This window comes from Salmo salar, chromosome ssa07, assembly GCF_905237065.1.
Source record: "Salmo salar chromosome ssa07, Ssal_v3.1, whole genome shotgun sequence".
NCBI classification, from domain to species: Eukaryota; Metazoa; Chordata; class Actinopteri; order Salmoniformes; family Salmonidae; genus Salmo; species Salmo salar.
Window position 1 is genome coordinate 33,678,248 of NC_059448.1, and position 20,250 is coordinate 33,698,497.

Below are 20,250 nucleotides of genomic sequence, written 5' to 3' on the forward strand. Positions count from 1 at the left end.
TAGGACAAAGTACATGCATTGTATGAAAGACATCAGTTAGTAAGCTAGCTAGCTGTGTTGATTGGGCTTTACTTACCTCCAACTCTCTCTGCAGAACAAACAACCCAAACTGTCCTCGTCTCACCAACCACAGCCTAACCCAAATTTGGAATCTTCTCTTCTTTTCTTCTTTTTCTGGCCAGCTGCTGTTCACAGTCAAACTCCATATTTGTTTTGCCACTGTGTGGCTCGTGACAAACTCCTGTTTTGTTTTCGTGCAATAGCATGGTATCGAGAATCCTCATGACCAAGTGAAGAATCTTGTAGTGTGTGACCAATCTGTGACAGATCGATTAGTGTGCGCACCACTATGTTGGCAAGACAAAAAATTACAGGAAAGACAGTCGTTTACTGAGAGGCTCAGCGATATTTTGTGTAGTGTTCACCCGGCTTTAGAAGGGTTCTATGTAGAACCCTTCTTGCCTTCAAAAGAATCCTTCTTGCCTTCCAAACTATAGTCCTACTTAACTACCCTTTCTTCCAAAAGCGTTTTTTCAGATGAAAACTATTCTTGGTAGAACTCTATCCTTCTGCAAAGAACCCTTTTGGAACCCTTTTTTCTAAGAGTGTACAGGCCATACATACCGGCCATACCTCTAAACCAGGATTGTAACTAATTGTAGGGTGTTTTTCGAATGTTGTTGATCATAGCGGTACAAATTCTCATTAAGTCTACAGTATATAATTTGTATCCCAATATGAAGAGAATGTTGAAATTTCCACGTCCCAGGTAGCTGGATTTATACTGTAGTGATCACTTGACCTGTGTTTACTCTATGTTTGCGTTTGACAGCTAACACATGCAGAATGTGATTGTTTAGCTCTGGTGTTCTGAAGGGTGAGACAGGGGCGGAACGGGTGGTTCGATCTCGTCACGCATCCTCAGCCTAGAAAAGAAACTCCAACACACTGGAGTGTACCTGAAGAAGTTCTATTGGGACTGAAACATTGGAGAAAAGATCCATTAAATCTGTGGAGCATTAAGATCACCAGTGTGTTGGGGTTTCTTTTCTACTCAGCTTACCGTTTTTCTCCATGCATCTGGTAGAACGATAGGTGTGTGAGTTATAATGTAAATCCGACATTACAAACCTCCCCCTTTTAGGAATGTGTTCCGGAAGCTTCTGTCCCATGGAGAGAAAGAAAAGGGTGACGTCCTCTCTCTGGAGGAGATCCTGGCCGAGAGCTCGGTGCCCGGGGAGAAGAAACCTCCCCAGGCCGTCGGAACCCTCCAACGAACAGGAAAGGCCAAACTGAGGGCCCTGAGAGAGGCCATGTACCATAGCACTGAGCATGGCCATTTGGACATCACCATAGACATCCGCAGTTTAGGTCAGAGTTAACATGCACACCACCCCGCGCCAAACACTATGTCAAACACTTTCAAAAACAAAGTGCACTAGACTTGGTTTGGTACAATGGAGCGAATGGAACAGTCCCAAAAATGCAGCTTAATCAGGTGTACATCAAGTATTTGATGTATGGATTTGACCCAGGTCTGATACCGCATTCAAGTGCTAGTCGGAACTAGGAAACTCTGACATTTTCGACTTGCTAACTGGTTGTAATTATACGTGTGCCGGTTTCAACCAGTTAGCAAGTCATAAAATGCTGCGTTTTCTAGTTACGACTAGCACGTGAACATGGTATTACGCAGACATGCCTCACTGTAGACGCCCACCGCTGGGAGCTGTGTTTATGCTGCGCGCGGCAATCATCACCGATCAAAATAATGCTAATGCACTGCCATCATACAGTATAGTAGACATTCACTGATTAGGTGAGTCCATGAACTGTACAAGACCACCATAGATATCCACAACTGAGGGCCAATGCAAAAACTGCACCACCACTCCATATACACCACAGACAGCAACAGCTGCACTTTAAGCTCATCCATCACCATTATAGAGTGAGGCAGGCATGGTCAGTGCTTTAGCCATTTTTGAGCTAATTGCTTTTCCTGCTGGTGTAGTAGTTAGCAGCTACAGTATTTACTATTTTGTTATTTATTGACTGCTGCTGGTCTTCCCAGGTGTCCCCTGGACCCTGCACACTTGGCTGGAGTCTCTGCGCACCTGTTTCCTGCAGCACCGGCGCTCACTGATCCAGGGTCTGCTCAAGGACTTCATCTGCATCCAGGAGGAGGAGTACACTGAGGAGCTCATCACCCATGGCCTGCCACTTATGTTCCAGATCCTCCATGCCAGCAAGGTGATGTGATTGTGTGTCCTCCCCAATTTAAAGCTCTGGAATTCCCTGTCCACTGTGGTCATGTTCATTAGGGACCAAACAGAAGAAAACAGACTGAAACAGGGAAGGACTACGTGGACTTTTCCAATAAGAAACATTCCTTTTAATTTTTAGTTTCCAAAACGTTTTTTTTTAATTCCCGTTGTCTGCCCATGTGACCAGGAAAAATTCCAGTCACTAGTTCTGTGCAGTCTGACTTTTTCCTGTAGGTCACGTGGCCAGGAAAAACGTAGGGCCCTACCTCCTTTCATGGCACATGTTTCTATTAACATTTCTTGTTTTTCTAACCCATCACTTGCTTTTTTACAGTACAAATTCCTATCTTGTCCTGATGCAAGTCTGTCTCAATCATTTACTTTCTGACTTTTGTTAATATGCATCTTCGTATGATGTACTTTTTCGATTTTTTTTTTCTTCCCCATGTACATTACCAGTCAAAAGTTTACACACTTACTCATTCAAGGGTTTTTCTTTCTTTTTACTATTTTCTACATTGTAGAATAATAGTGAAGACATCAAAACTATGAAATAACGCACATGGAATCATGTAGTAAGCAAAAAAGTGTAACAAATTCAAAACATTTTATATTTCACATTCTTCAAAGTAGCCACCCTTTGCCTTGATGACAGCTTTGAACACTCTTGGCACTCTCTCAACCAGCTTCATGAGGTTGTCACTTGGAATGCATTTCAATTAACAGGTGTGCCTTGTTAAAAGTTAATTTTATGAATTTCTTTCTTTCTTTCTTAATGCGTTTGAGCCAATCAGTTGTGTTGTGACAAGGTAGTGGTGGTATACAGAAGACAGCTCTATTTGGTAAAAGACCAAGTCCATATTTTGTCAAGAACTGCTCAAATAAGCAAAGAGAAAAGACAGCCTAATTGAGATGGTTTGGGATGAGTTGGACCGTAGAGTGAAGGAAAAGCAGCCAACAGGTACTCAGCATATGTGGGCATTCCAGGTGAAGCTGGTTGAGAGAATGCCAAGAGTGTGCAATGCTGTCATCAAGGCAAAGGTTAGCTACTTTGAAGAATGTCAAATATAAAATATGTTTTGATTTGTTTAGCCCTTTTTTGGTTACTACATGATTCCATGTGTGTTATTTCATAGTTTTGATGTCTTCACTCATATTCTACAATGTAGAAAATAGTAAAAAATAAAGAAAAACCCTTGAGTGAGTAGGTGTGTCCAAACATTTGACTGGTATTGTATGTAGCAGCTTTGCGTTTTAGTAAAAGCACTTACACAATAAAATGTATTTTTCAATCTGTATCATTATATTCATGCATGAATTGCAAAACATTCACCTCTATGGCCTTCTATTTAATAACTCTTCTTACAGCAGTAAGTAACTGCTCTTTTTCCAAACATTTCCCATGTCCATTTATGTCTTCTCATCTCCCTCTTTGCCTGGCCTGCAGAATGAGGTGATCAGCCAGCTGTCTGTGATTTTCTCCCAGTGCTATGGGCCCTTCCCTATCCCCAAACTCACTGAGATCAGGAGGAAGCAGACCTCGCGACTTGGTGAGCAAAGGAAGGTGTTGCTCCCGAGTGGAAATGGTTTGCACCCACGCCATGCATGTTCAGAAAGGCAGCAGAAGCAGCCGTTACTTGCCTCCCTCTGTGTTTGTGGTGCCTCTGAAATGTGCTTAAATGTGATGGGATGGAGGAGTGGCCCTATAGAAATTACAATAATAATTTATCATCATCATTAACTTCTATGGGCTAGGTGGGACACAGCCAGTGAAATATCAGGGCGGCAAATTCAAAAACAACAAAATGTCATAATTCAACTTTCTCAAACATACAACTATTTTACACCATTTTAAAAATACACTTCTCCTTGATGTAACCACATTGTCCGATTTCAAAAAGGCTTTACAGCGAAAGCCAAACATTAGATTAAGTTAGGAGAGTAGATTTTCCAAGCAAGGACATGTGTCAATAAAACACAAAAACACAGCTAAATGAAGCACTAACCTTTGACGATCTTCATCAGATGACACTCCTAGGACATTATGTTACACAATACATGTATGTTTTGTTCGATAAAGTTCATATTTATATCCAAAAACAGCATTTTATATTGGTGCGTGATGTTCAGAAAATGTATTCCCACCAAAACTTGAATGTGCACATCAATTTACAAAAATACTCATCATAAACATTGACAAAATACATAACAATTATTTAAAGAATTATAGATGGACTACCCCTGGATGCAACCGCTATGTCAGATTTTAAAATAGCTTTATGGAGAAAGCACATTTTTCAATATTCTGAGTACATAGCTCAGCCATCACGGCGAGCTATTCAGACACCCGCCAAGTTCGGGGTAACCTAAACTCAGAATTAGTATTAGAAATATTCTCTTACCTTTGCTGATCTTCATCAGAATGCGCTCCCAGGACTGCTACTTCCACAAGAAATGTTGTTTTTGTTCCAAATAATCTATATTTATGTACAAATACCTCTGTTCGTGCGTACAGATCACTTATCCAAAGGCATAACGCGCGAGTGCGGAATGAGAGACAAAGTCAAAATGTTCCATTACCGTACTTAGAAGCATGTCAAACGCTGTTTAAAATCAATCTTTATGGTATTTTTTACGTAGAATTGCGATAATATTCCAACCGGACAATAGCGTATTCATTCAAGAAGAAAAAGAAGGAACGGCGCACTCAAGTGACCGTGCATATCCAATCCCTTTGTTGCCAGGCAGTCCACTCAGAAACTGAGCTCCTATTATCAGCCCAGTGACAGGAAAATGCTCAAACCACTTTCTGAAGGCTTTAGACAACCAAAGGAAGCCTTAGGAAGTGCAACGTCACCCTACAGACACTGTAGCTTCGATAGAGAATCAAAAGAAGAACTCCAATTCTCAGACTTTCCACTTCCTGCTTGAATGTTTCTCAGGTTTTTGCCTGCCATATGAGTTCTGTTATACTCACAGACACCATTCAAACAGTTTTAGAAACTTCAGAGTGTTTTCTATCCAAATCTACTAATCATATACATATTCTAGTTTGTGGGCCAGAGTAGTAACCTGTTTAAAACGTTTTTCATCCGGCCGTGAAAATACTGCCCCCTAGCCCCAAGAGGTTAAGAATTATAGATACAGAACTCCTTTGTGCAATCGAGGTGTCCGATTTTAAAATAGCTTTTCGGTGAAAGCACATTTTGCAATATTCTGAGTAGATAGCCCAGCCATCACGGCTAGCTATTTAGACACCCACCAAGTTTAGCCCTGACCAAACTCCGATTTACTATTAGAAAAGTTTGATTACCTTTGGTGTTCTTCGTCAGAATGCACTCCCAGGACTGCTACTTCAATAACAAATGTTGGTTTGGTTCAAAATAATCCATTGTTATATCCAAATAGCGGCGTTTTGTTCGTGCGTTCAAGACACTATCCGAATGGTAAAGAAGGGTCACGAGCACGATGCATTTCGTGACAAAAAATGTCTAAATATTCCATTACCGTACTTCGAAGCATGTCAACCGCTGTTTAAAATCAATTTTTATGCAATTTTTCTCGTAAAAAAGTGATAATATTCCGTCCGGGAAAGCGTGTATACATACAAAGAGAGAGAAAATAAAAGCATGGGATCCCCTCGTGCACGAGCCTGAGTTTCTTAGTACTGTGACCGGCCACTATCCAAACGCGCTACTTTTTTTCAGCCAGAGCCTGCAAAGCCACGATTCAGCTTTTTGCCGCCTTCTGAGAGCCCATGGGAGCCGTAGGAAGTGTCACGTAACAGCAGAGATCCCCTGTATTGGATAGAGATAATCAAGAAGGGCAAGAAATGGTCAGACAGGGCACTTCCTGTAAGGAATCTTCTCAGGTTTTGGCCTGCCAAATGAGTTCTGTTATACTCACAGACACCATTCAAACAGTTTTAGAAACATTGGAGTGTTTTCTATCCAAAGCCAATAATTATATGCATATTCTAGTTTCTGGGCAGGAGTAGTAACCAGATTAAATCGGGTACGTTTTTTATCCGACCGTGAAAATACTGCCCCCTAGCCATAACAGGATAACATCTGTTCGATTCATATGAACACAGGAGGCTTCAATCCAGTAAAGCTTTGTAGTCATAGAGATGCTTAGTTAGCAATGTTTACATTTTAGAATACTCTCTACGGGAGATTACATGGGATGCCATTTAATTATCCTGCTAGCATATCTGTCCAGCCTATGCCATTCTGCGTAATTTGCAAAAGGTCACATGCAGGTCAAAATGGACAAGTAGTCAAGATGGATGAATACACAAGTCAAATGTATTTCACAAATGTCTCTACATTTTCTTTATTAAACACTAACTGAGTAACAATAGAGATAAATATAACAGTGTTAGAAGTGGACAAATATAGTAATTATCCTTCACTTCTTTCAGACCCCCACTTCCTCAACAACAAGGAGATGTCTGATGTAACGTTCCTGGTGGAAGGAAAACCCTTCTATGCACATAAAGTCCTGTTATTTACTGCTTCAGCCAGGTGAGCCACAGAAAGCTAAGAAATTGAGTGATTGATGAAAAATGCTTGAACATGATAATCTGTGAAATACTTGTACTGCATGTTGGAATTGAAAAATAAAACATTTTTATACAAAAAAAATTTGAAAAATAATGCTTGAACAATTAGAATGGCCCCAAACTATTTTTTCTAACAAAATTGTCAGAGGTGGTTATAAATAAATTATTTCACCCCCCGTGTATGTTAGGTTACATATGTTCATAAGAGTGACAAAGACATGTCATATACAAAACTTGGTGGATCGCTGTTGGCGGTGAATAAAGTAACGCTCACTATACTTTCAATGCATTTTTCAGCAAAAGATGCTCATGAAAAATAATAGAAGGCGTTTACCAATACAGCACTGGTCACATGTCACTAATGCAGACTACGACATGCTCCTTTTGTTTTCTGACAACCTGTCTTCCCCACCTTTTCTTTCATTATTTCATACAGGTTTAAATCCCTGCTACAAAACAGACCAGCAGCAGAGAACACCTACATTGAGATCAGTCATGTCAAGTACAACATATTCCAGGTAGCCTACTGTATGTACTACTGTATCTAGGTTGCAGTAAATGGGTTAATGGTAATGTGTTCATAGTTCAACTGGGATTCGCACCACAGCAATGTAGTATCTTAAACCTTCAAAGGGGGGCAGTCATGCTTATCATTGAGAGCAGATTACTACCCTCTGCTCAAGCACCCTAAAAAAACAAATGTAAAACTCCTGAGCTTTCTATATTATTTAAATGCTATAGGGTGACATACTGTATAAAAGTCAGTAATCATTAAATTGTACTCTTTAAGTACTCTCTCATTATGTCAAAACAGGTACAGTATTACCCTACCAGTACCAGTAATTCATTTAGGCTGTTTCTAATGTGTTGAGAGGCTTGAGTCATAACAACATTCCTCTTTTACAGCTGGTCATGCAGTACCTGTATTGTGGAGGCACTGAGTCCTTGCACATCATGAATACTGAGATTATGGAGGTAAGAATTACTTTTTTTTTGAATATATTTTATTTCAATGACAACGCAGCCATACTTGTCACACAATCATTCTCAAACAATTACACTGACAGAGCAGGTTTGCAAATCATACATACCGTCCCATGATTATTATCTATGCGTGTAAAATTACATTTTGTTTTGTGCTTTGTATAACTTCAAGAAATGTGTTTTATAAGCTCTTATGTGGTGGGGGACCGATTTGTGAATGACACTTAAATAAAATACACTATATATACAAAAGTATGTGGACACCCGATCAAATTAGTGGATTCGGCTATTTCAGCCACACCAGTTGCTGACAGGTGTATAAAATCAAGCACACAGTCATGCATTCTCCATAGACAAACATTAGCAGTAGAATGGCCTTACTGAAAAGCTCTGTGACTTTCAACGTGGCACCGTCATAGGATGCCACCTTTCCAACAAGTCTTTTCGTAAAATGTTTGCCCTGCACCGGTCAACTGTATGTGCGGTTATTTTAAAGTGGAAACGTCTAGGAGCAACAACGGCTCAGCCGCATAGTAGTAGGCCACACAAGCTCACAGAATGGGACTGAAGTGCGTAGTGTGTAAAAATCATCTGTCCTCGTTGCAACACTCACTACAGAGTTCCAAACTATCTCTGGACGCAACGTCAGCACAAGAACTATTCGTCTGGAGCTTCATGAAATGGGTTTCCATGGGAGAGCAGCCACACACAAGCCTAAGATCACCATGCGCAATGCCAAGCGTCGGCTGGAGTGGTGTAAATCTGGGTTTGCCGGATGCAAGGAGAACGCTACCTGCCCCAATGCATAGTGCCAACTGTAAAGTTTGGTGGAGGAGGAATAATAGCCTAGGCCCCATAGTTCCAGTGAAGGGAAATACAATGGCATTCTAGACGATTCTATGCTTCCAACATTGTAGCAACAGTTTGGGGAAGGCGCTTTCCTGTTTCAGCATGGCAACACCCCGTGCACAAAGCGAGTTTCATACAGAAATGTTTTTCAAGATCGGTGTGGAAGAACTTGACTGGCCTGCACAGAGCTCTGACCTCAGCCCCATCAAACACTTTTTTATTTCATTACCCAGAAAGTCTTCCCCACTTACCCACTTCTCACTGTGTGTGTTTCTGCTCTCTTTTCCCTCTCTTCCACAGCTCCTGTCTGCAGCAAAATTCTTTCAACTAGAGGCCCTTCAGCGACACTGTGAGATCATCTGCTCCAAGAACATTGCCGTGGAAACCTGTGTGGACATCTACAAACACGCTAAGGTGAGAGGCAACGGGAACAAGCCAAACGTATACAGTTCAAAATGTTTTCTAAAATGAGTTGAAATTGAAAAAACATTTGGTGTTCACAGGTGTATTTGTTTGTTTTTAAAACTGCACAGGACCAAGGGAAACAATTTAAATTGAGATTTTTCACTTCAAAGTCATAAATGTCACAATTAATGTGGTTGGAGGCAAGTGATTCTTTAATCTCACCTGTGATAAGTTGTAGGTGCCTACAGGATAAAAATTGCCATTCAACCAGTTGTGAAAAGAGAAGACAGAATATTTTGCTCCATTGCACATTTTAAAATTGTACATTTGTAACACATGAAGCTGTGGAAGAAAAAAAGGTGCTAAGTTGAACCATAAAGGGTTCTTCTTAGGGGAACCCTTTTTGGTGCAATGTAGAACTCTTTGTAGAGGGTTCGAGCTAGAGCCCCCTTGTAGGTTTCTTCATAGAACCCCCTTTATCCTCTAAAGGTTCTTCCTAGCAGGACCAGCCTTATTAGCCATTAAATTGTAACTCTTAATGTCTTTCTTTGAGGGCCTAGTTTTGTATTCTAACAGTTGTATTAGCAAACTCTAGGTCTACAGGCCACATCAGGCCTAAAAATCACTTTGTGGGCTTGCAAAATGGTGTGTAAATCCAATTGAAACTTTGAATTATTCAGAATGACTGCCAGGGTAGGTACAATAAATTCTTCTTCTTTTTTGGGATCGGGTTAGCAGATCGCATCCAACTTCAAGGTGCTGTCACGCCCTGACCATAGAGAGCCCTTGGTTCTCTATGGTGTTTAGGTCAGTGCGTGACTAGGGGGGTGTTCTAGTCAGTTTATTTCTGTGTTGGTGAGTTGTATGGTTCCCAATTAGAGGCAGCTGGTAATCGTTGCCTCTAATTGGAGATCATATTTAGGAAGCCCTTTCTCCCACCTGCATTTGTGGGATATTGTTTCAGTTAGTGCCTATGTGTGCGCTGTACTTCACGTTCGTTGGATGTTTTGTTGTTTTTGTTGTTTCACTGTGAATTAAAATGATGTGCAACTCAACTCACGCTGTGCCTTGGTCCGCTCATTACGACGATCGTGACAGAATATCCCGCCAACGCAGGACCAAGCAGCGTGTTAGAGGTTAACTTTTTAAGCTATAGGGGGCAGTATTTTTGATTTCGGATGAAAAGCGTGGAAGGACATAAACAACAAGGAAGGTGTAAGGACAGCGACGACGTCGGGGTCCGCGGCCACAGAAACCCCAAGATTGTTTTGGGGGGGGCACAAGGAGCTGTCAGTCGAGCCGCGGAGAGAGCAAGAGACCGTCGGGGAGGTGATGGAGCTGTTGGAGGAGAGAACTGAGATATGTTGGCTAGGTGTATTCTGCACGGAATACAACCTGAAGAGCCTGTCAGCAGTCTGGTGAGTCCTGTGCCAGCTCCCCGCACTCACCCTGAAGTGCGTGTCCCCAGTCCGGTGAAACCTGTGCCGGCTCCACGCACCAAGCCCCCAGTGCGCCTCCCCAGTCTGGTACATCCTGTACCAGCTTCCCGCTCTCGCCCTGAAGTGCGTGTCACCAGTCCGGTGCCACCTGTGCTGGCTCCACACATCAGGCCTCCAGTGCGCCTCCCCAGTCCGGTACGTCCCGTGCCAGCTCCCCGCACTCGGCCTGAAGTGCGTGTCACCAGTCCGGTGCCACCTGTGCCGGCTCCATGTACTAGGCCTCCAGTGTGCCTCCCCAGTCCGGTACGTCCTGTGCCAGCTCCGCGCACTCGCCCTGAAGTGCGTGTCACCAGTCTGGTGCCACCTGTACCGACTCCAGGCCTCAGGCCTCCAGTGTGCCTCCCCAGTCCGGAGCGTCCTGTGCCGCCCCCACACACTCGACCTGAGGAGCGTGTCATCAGTCCGGTGCAACCTGCGCTGATGCCCAGTCCAGGCACGGTGTCCTGTCCAGCTCCAAGGCTGGAGCCCTCCTCTGCGTCGGTGCCCAGTCCAGGCATGGCATCCAGTACCGCTCCAAGGCCGGAGCCTTACTCTGCGCTGATGCCCAGTCCAGGCAAGGCGTTCAGCCCAGCGCCATGGCCGGATCCGGGGTTTGGGCGGGGCGACGACTCGCACCGGAGCCGCCACCGACACAAGTCACCCCCCCTACCCTCCCCATCTGGTTTAAGGTTTTGCCGCCAGAGTCCGCACCTTTGGGGGGGGTACTGTCATGCCCTGACCATAGGGAGCCATTGGTTCTCTATGGTGTTTAGGTCAGAGCGTGACTAGGGGGGTATTCTAGTCAGTTTATTTCTATGTTGGTGGTGTATGGTTCCCAATTAGAGGCAGCTGGTAATTGTTGCCTCTAATTGGGGATCATATTTAGGAAGCCCTTTCTCCCACCTGCATTTGTGGGATATTGTTTCAGTTAGTGCCTATGTGCGCGCTGTACTTGACGTTCGTTGGATGTTTTGTTGTTTTTGTTTCACTGTGAATTAAAATTATGTGGAACTCAACTCATGCTGCGCCTTGGTCCGCTCATTACGACGATCGTGACAGGTGAATACACCACCACCTAATGTACTGAAGTGTGAGGCCAGTCACGGCCTACCTACATTAAATTCTCTTAATTATTCCTGTTCCTAAAAGTATAAAAATTCACCACCTAAATTCACCACCTATTTACCAAATTCACCACCTATTTACGACGGCCTGGGAGGACGGGACTCGTTTAACCTCTTACATCTAGACGTTCCGCTAGCGGAACACCTGCTCCAATATCCAATGATAGGCGTGGCGCGAATTACAAATTCCTCAAAAATACAAAAACTTCCATTTTTCAAACATATGACTATTTTACAGCATTTTAAAGACAAGACTCTCCTTTATCTAACCACACTGTCCGATTTCAAAAAGGCTTTACAGCGAAAGCAAAACATTAGATTATGTCAGCAGAGTACCTAGCCAGAAATAATCAGACACCCATTTTTCAAGCTAGCATATAATGTCACAAAAAACAAAACCACAGCTAAATGCAGCACTAACCTTTGATGATCTTCATCAGATGACAACCCTAGGACATTATGTTATACAATACATGCATGTTTTGTTCAATCAAGTTCATATTTATATCAAAAAACAGCTTTTTACATTAGCATGTGACGTTCAGAACTAGCATTCCCACCGAACACTTCCGGTGAATTTACTAAATTACTCACGATAAACGTTCACAAAAAACATAACAATTATTTTAAGAATTATAGATACAGAACTCCTTTGTGCAATCGAGGTGTCCGATTTTAAAATAGCTTTTCGGTGAAAGCACATTTTGCAATATTCTGAGTACATAGCCCGGCATCACAGGGCTAGCTATTTAGACACCCACCAAGTTTAGCCTTCACCAAACTCCGATTTACTATTAGAAAAGTTTGATTACCTTTGGTGTTCTTTGTCAGAATGCACTCCCACGACTGCTACTTCAATAACAAATGTTGGTTTGGTTCAAAATAATCCATTGTTATATCCAAATAGCGGCGTTTTGTTCGTGCGTTCAAGACACTATCCAAGGGTAAAGAAGCGTCATGCGCACGAAGCATTTCGTGACGAAAAATGTCTAAATATTCCATTACCGTACTTCGAAGCATGTCAACCGCTGTTTAAAATCTATTTTTATGCCATTTTTCTCGTAAAAAAGCCATAATATTCCGACCGGGAGTGGTGGTTTTCGTTCAAAGATAAAACATGGAGTCAACTTGTGCACGAGCCTGAGTCTCACAGTACTGTGACCAGCCACTATCCAAACGCGCTAATGTTTTTCAGCCAGAGCCTGCAAAGCCACCATTCAGCTTTTTGCCGCCTTCTGAGAGCCCATGGGAGCCGTAGGAAGTGTCACGTAACAGCAGAGATCCCCTGTAATGGATAGAGATAATCAAGAAGGCCAAGAAATTGTCAGACAGGGCACTTCCTGCATGGAATCTTCTCAGGTTTTGGCCTGCCAAATGAGTTCTGTTATACTCACAGACACCATTCAAACAGTTTTAGAAACTTTGGAGTGTTTTCTATCCAAAGCTAATAATTATATGCATATTCTAGTTTCTGGGCAGGAGTAATAATCAGATTAAATCGGGTACGTTTTTTATCCGGCTGTGAAAATACTGCCCCCTAGCCATAACAGGTTAATTTAGCCCTAATACCTTGCCCCGAACTGCCACTCTTATAGGTAATAAGTCATGCATGTATTTACGTGTTGAAGGTATTGGTCGGGTATCTCTGTTGGGCCCAGGCCTTTGTGGGCCGGGTTCCACTTGGTAATAAGGGTTCGATGGAGGCCTTGTTCTTTGTATGGCCCTCTCTTTCGTTGTCGGTGTAAGTCTCTGATTGTCCACAAGATGTCACACTGTCCTTCTTAGTTGTCTGTTTACTTGCATTCGTTCTGGAAGAGTGGTCTCCTGAGGATGGCTAATCAGCTGTGTCGATGGTCCCAGAGTGGTGATGAAAGCCGTGTAGACAAATGATGATTTGAAGTGAATAACCGGATGGTCTTGCTTAACCTGTTTAGGATAGGGGGCAGTATTTTCACGGCCGGATAAAAAACGTACCCGATTTAATCTGGTTATTACTCCTGCCCAGAAACTAGAATATGCATATAATTTGGATAGAAAACACTCCAAAGTTTCTAAAACTGTTTGAATGGTGTCTGTGAGTTTAACCTCTCTAGGCTAGGCGGGACGAATTCGTCCCACCTACATAACAGCCAGTGGCGCGATTTTCAAAACCTTAAAAATCCTATTACTTCAATTTCTCAAACATATGACTATTTTACAGCTATTTAAAGACAAGACTCTCGTTAATCTAACCACACTGTCCGATTTCAAAAAGGCTTTACAACGAAAGCAAAACATTAGATTATGTCAGCAGAGTACCAAGCCAGAAATAATCAGACACCCATTTTTCAAGCCAGCATATAATGTCACCAAAACCCAGAAGACAGCTAAATGCAGCACTCACCTTTGATGATCTTCATCAGATGACAACCCTAGGACATTATGTTATACAATACATGCATGTTTTGTTCAATCAAGTTCATATTTATATCAAAAAACAGCTTTTTACATTAGCATGTGACGTTCAGAACTAGCATACCCCCCGCAAACTTCCGGGGAATTCGCTAACATTTTACTAAATTACTCACGATAAACGTTCACAAAAAGCATAACAATTATTTTAAGAATTGTAGATACAGACCTCCTCTATGCACTCGATATGTCCGATTTTAAAATAGCTTTTTGGTGAAAGCACATTTTGCAATATTCTAAGTACATAGCCCAGGCATCACGGGCTCGCTATTTAGACACCCGGCAAGTTTAGCACTCACCATAGTCATATTTAATATTATAAAAGTTTGATTACCTTTTGTTGTCTTCGTCAGAATGCACTCCCAGGACTGCTACTTCAATAACAAATGTTGGTTTGGTCCAAAATAATCCATCGTTATATCTGAATAGCGGCGTTTTGTTCGTGCGTTCCAGACACTATCCGAAATGGTAAAGAAGTGTCGCGCGCATGGCGCAATTCGTGACAATAAAATTCTAAATATTCCATTACCGTACTTCGAAGCATGTCAACCGCTGTTTAAAATCAATTTTTACGCCATTTTTCTCGTAGAAAAGCGATAATATTCCGACAGGGAATCTCCTTTTCGGCAAACAGAGGAAAAAAATCACAAAGGCGGGGGCGGTCGGGTCACGCGCATAAGCCCAGAGTCCCTTGATCGGCCACTTGAGAAAGGCGATAATGTGTTTCAGCCTGGGGCTGGAATGACGACATTCTGTTTTTTCCCGGGCTCTGAGAGCCTATGGAAGACGTGGGAAGTGTCACGTTAGAGCAGAGATCCTTAGTAAAAGATAGAGATGGAAAAGAAGTTCAAGAAATGGTCAGACAGGCCACTTCCTGTAAAGGAATCTCTCAGGTTTTGACCTGCCATTTGAGTTCTGTTATACTCACAGACACCATTCAAACAGGTTTAGAAACTTTAGGGTGTTTTCTATCCATATGTAATAAGTATATGCATATTCTAGTTACTGGGTAGGAGTGGTAACCAGATTAAATCGGGTATGTTTTTTATCCAGCCGTGTCAATACTGCCCCCTAGCCCTAACAGGTTAAGTGTTCCCTTTATTTTTTTTGAGCAGTATATATATGAAAGTGACATTCATTAATGTCGTTATAGGACAGATGTTTTGACAGTCTTTGCGTTCAATGATCCCGAATTCCTAGCTGCAGACTAGTAATTAATATCAAAGACTTGTTATTATTCTGTCGGTATCAATAGTCTAACCACGTGGAATGGTTAAAGTTCAGAATGAGGAATGCATGGTCAAACCTTGGCCCTCTCATTATCGAGGTAAGCTGGTCTCCAACCTTTAGCCACTCGTAATGGAGGTAAGCTCGGTCTGGTGATAGAAACCCTGTGCCGATGACTTGGTGAAACTTTAAATAGAAATACAATTCTCTCACATTAACATCTTACAAGCATCCCAACATATTCCAAATAGCTTTATCCTTGTTAATTCATTTTATACAACGATTAGATGTAAGTCTCACAACTGAGGCTTTTATATAAACAGCGCCATTGTAATGTGCCCGTATTGTCTCTCATCAGCTTCACAAAATTGTACCAAACGGACCAGTTCGTAGCTGGATTCTTCACCGATATTTTATACCTTCTCCAGAACATAAATGTCATTCGCTTCTCCAGTCCTGTGAGGTGGAATAATTCCGGGTTTTTTTCTATGAAACCCACTCTCTCTTTATACTGTGGCCATGAGACACCTGAAACCCCACCTTTTTAAGGAATATCTGGGATAGGATAAAGTAATCCTTCAAACCCCCCCCCCCCCCCAAAAAAAAGATATAGATGTACTATTGTAAAGTGGTTGTTCCACTGGATATCATGAGGTGAATAAAGCAATTTGTAAGTCGCTCTGGATAAGAGCGTCTGCTAAATGACGTAAATGTAATGAGGCAGGACATTTTCTTAGGAATTTACGACCACTCTCACAGAGCCTGGGTGGGGGAGGCAGAGGTAGGGGATGGTGCATAGAAAACCCAAAGAGGGCAACGTCATGACAGGTGTCATTAAACCCCCACATCCATCCCTCTTCCCCTCTGCGGGAGACAGAGCTCTGTAGAGCCGATACATTGTAACCTGATCCTTTGGATCCTCACAGGATAGTCATGACAACCAACACGGGCTATTTTACACTACTGGCCCTCTCCAGTGAGGTAAAATTGTTAACATAATTTAACTCCTTAATCAACACTAGAAATGTTACAATGAAAAATCAACACTGGGTAAAACTTGTCAGTTTGTTGTGTACCATATGATACACTGCTAATTCTGTTCTTCTACTCTCTGCTTCAATTCGTTGTGGCATGGACTTTACATGGTGTCGAAAGCATTCCATAGGGATGCTGGCTCATATTGACTCCAATGCTTCCCACAGTTGCGTCAAACTCGCTGGATGTCCTTTGGGTGGTGGACCATTCTTTATACACAAGGGAAAATGTTGAGCGTAAAAAAAACATCAGCATTGCAGTTCTTGACATAAACCGGTGCACCTGGCACCTACTAGCATACCCCGTTCAAAGGCACTTAGTTATTTTGTCTTACACATTCACCCTCTGAATGGCACAAATACACAATCCATGTGTCAGTTGTCTCAAGGCTTACAAATCCTTCTTTAACCTTTCTCCTCCCCTTTACCTACACTTATTTTAAGTGTATTTAATAAGTGACATCAATGAGGGATCATACTTTAGCTTTCAACTGGGTTCACCTGGTCAGTCTGTCAGAGTATATTCCCATATAAATTCAGTTTAACCTCTCTTGGGTAAGGGGCAGTATTTTGAATTTTGGATGAATGAGGTGCCTAATGTAAACTGCCTGTTACTCAGGCCCAGAAGCTAGGATATGCATATGCTGTATTAGATAGAAAACACTCTAAAGTTTCCAAAACTGTTAAAATAATGTCTGTGAGTATAACATAACTGATATGGCAGGCGAAAACCTGAGGAAAATCCATCGAGGAAGTGGGACATTTTTGATGTGGATACTTTTCTATTGAATGCCTATACAGTATCTGTTGGGTTAGGGCCCAGATTGCAGTTCCTATGGCTTCCACTAGATGTCAACAGTCTTTAGACATTGTTTCAGGATTGTATTCTGGAAAACGAGGAAGAATGAGACCATTTTCTATGTGGCATGCAGAATGAACCAGAGCTGTTTGGCACGTGTGACCGATTGCGCGCCGTTCGTTGTTTTTCCTTTCTATTGAAGACGCTATTGTCCGGTTGAAATATTATCGATTATTTAGACAATAGACAACCTGAGGATTCATTATAAACATCGTTTGACATGTTTCGATTAACTTTACAGGTACTATTAGGATGTGTTCGTCTGCATGTCGTGACCGCCTTTGAGCCAATGGATTACTGAACAAAATGCGTCGACAAAACTGAGTTTTTGGGACATAAAGAGGGAATGTATCAAATAAAACAAACATTTATTGTGTAACAGGGACTCTTGAGAGTGCAAACATAAGAAGATCATCAAAGGTAAGTGATTACTATTTCTCACTTTTGTAATTCCTTTACTTGGTTGTAAAATGTTTGTACGCTTTTGTAAGCGAGGCGCTGTCCTCAGATAATCGCATGTTATGCTTTCACGGTAAAAGCCTTTTTGAAATCTGACACGGTGGCTGGATTAACAAGAAGTTAATCTTTAAGCCGATGTATAACACTTCTATTTTTATGAATGTTTAATTTGACTATTTCTGTATTTTGAATTTGGCGCTCTGCAATTTCACCGCATGTTTGCCAGGTGGGACGGTAGCATCCCACCTGCCCATAAGAAGTTAAAACATGCTCACATATATCTTTTTAAATTCATCAGAATACTTTAACACCCCTAATGTTAAAGTTTAAACACTGAGGTAAACACTAATGCTTACTACTTAAAAGAAAGAAAAACATTTGTAATAAAAAGCTTATTCAGATGCAGAAGGGTTCTATGTAGAACCCTTCTTGCCTTTCAAATAGTCCTTCATGCCTTCCAATAATCATCAAAGAACCCTTTCTTCCAAAAAAGGCTCTTAGGATGAAAAATATTCTATGTAGAACTCATAGAATCATTGTCTTCCTAATATGATTCTTCAGATAAACAGTTCTTGGTAGAACCCTATCCCTCTGCAAAGATTTTGTAACCCTTTTTTCTAAGAGTGTACAGTAAAAGAGGATAAAACATAAGTAGGCAAGATACCCATGCATGATACAATGTGTATGTATCAGACATTAAAAAAAAACAGTGAGAGAGGGCATTGTGACAGAGTGAGTTAAGGTTCTGACTGTATCCTTATGCCCTGTTTAGTTCCTCTGTGCCAATGAGCTGGCGACTTTCATCGAAGGCTACTTCCTGAAGAACATGGTGCTGCTGATAGAGGTGGAGGCTTTCAAACAACTACTGTACGAGATGCCTGTTACAGTGAGCCCCGGACCCTGCCTGAGCCCCATCTCCGATGTCCTCCATGACCTGGAGAATACTCTAGCCACCCGCATCCAGTCAATTCACCTCTCCTCCTCCAAGGGCTCCATCGTTTAACCTCTCTGGGTTATTGAAACAAACTTACAACCACCCAGTAACGTTACTGCAACATCCACCACCCCAGTTCATCCACCTGTCCCCTGATGTAAACATTTTCATAACATCCCTTTAATGTTACTGTTATATCAAACCCTGTCCATCTACCTGTCCATGCTAGGGAGTGCTGTTGGTTAATGTGACAGGTCTGGGTGCTAACGCTTTCACAACATTGCTGCAGCGTTACACTGCAGCGTCCAGCCATCTGACAGCGCCATTGTCTTCTCTTTGTTACAGGTTTGAACATTGTTGTAATACTCCTCTAACGTCACTGCACCATCTAATACATAAAGGAAACATAAAAAAAATGTATGACTTGTTACAGGCATATAATATGCCCATGATAATAAAATGTACAATTGTATTTCATATGAGATGCATACGTAGAATAGGTCCCTTTTGCTGAAAGAGTGGAATAACTTGTAGAATAAAAACTCTACTTTGAAAAATGAACTCTTCATTCAGTGGTTAGTATCTGGTATGAGAGTTTACTTGGCTATGTAATATATATTTTTTTGTAGAATTGGGATGCAAATCTGTTTGGTGACAGAGCAGGTGACTAAAGTAAAGGAAAAAATGTCTAACTTTAACAAAACCAACCACAAAAACTTCACTGTAAAAGAAATCTGGTTGTTTTTATGGTAACTTAGTGGCAGCCAGTTACTGTAAAAAAAGATACAGTATGTTACTGTAAATTCCAAAGAAACTTTGGTTTAACAGTATGTTACTTTACATTACAATAATTTACTGTTAAATCAAAGTTTTTTTAAATTAACGGAAAGTTACCATAAGTTGTTTTTAAAAACAACTTAATTTTTTTTACAGTGTATTGTTTGGAAGTGCGTTGTAGCAATGATTTGAGAGTGATTTGAGAATGTAAACACATATGCCAACTAATTCTCTTCATGTGTTGGACAGCATCTCGCTCAGTCGTCGATAAAGTATGCACTGATGGAAAATTTATCAGAGGAACTTCCACAACTGACCAATACTTCAGTGCTCCTTGAACTGTACTCCCAACAATCATTATCCATTTATGTTTGAAACATAGATGTTCAACTTGGACCAAACTTATGATATATTTATGAACAATGTCAATAATTTGCATGACACCTCTCAACTGTACTACCCTACTGTTGCATTTCAGCAGAGCCAACCTCAGACTACTTTGGAGGGAAGTGAAGAGTTCTCTCTGACGAGTCATAGACTCATAATGGCAGTCTTGAGAAGGAAGGGTCTTCAGGCTGTAATTGGGGGAAACAAAGTAAATATGTCATGGAAGTCAATTCTGTTGGTCGTTCTTTCTACAAACTAATGTACAGTATATTTAATTAACCTACAGTTGCTTGGCTAACAGCATTGCTCTTGTTGGATGTGTTACCTGCACAAACATTGTTCCTGTTGGGGCTAGGGGGCAGTATTGAGAATTTGGAAAATAATATGTGCCCATTTTTAACTGCCTCCTACACCAACTCAGAAGCTAGGATATGCATATTATTAACACATT

General features: G+C 41.6%; 1 protein-coding gene across 2 annotated transcripts in view; it reads left to right on the forward strand.

Moving 5' to 3' along the window:
- LOC106609097 (ankyrin repeat and BTB/POZ domain-containing protein BTBD11-A) overlaps positions 1–19,316 on the forward strand; it is a 223,711-nt gene extending 204,395 nt beyond the window's left edge. For both annotated transcript variants that reach the window (XM_014207500.2, XM_014207503.2), the window contains 8 exons: positions 1,145–1,371; positions 2,075–2,253; positions 3,715–3,817; positions 6,691–6,793; positions 7,268–7,349; positions 7,738–7,806; positions 8,965–9,078; positions 18,474–19,316. In XM_014207500.2, coding sequence (XP_014062975.2) covers positions 1,145–1,371; positions 2,075–2,253; positions 3,715–3,817; positions 6,691–6,793; positions 7,268–7,349; positions 7,738–7,806; positions 8,965–9,078; positions 18,474–18,704 — 1,108 coding nt within the window. In that variant the 3' untranslated portion in view covers positions 18,705–19,316. The remainder of the gene's footprint in view (positions 1–1,144; positions 1,372–2,074; positions 2,254–3,714; positions 3,818–6,690; positions 6,794–7,267; positions 7,350–7,737; positions 7,807–8,964; positions 9,079–18,473) is intronic.
- The last annotated feature ends 934 nt before the right edge of the window (positions 19,317–20,250 follow it).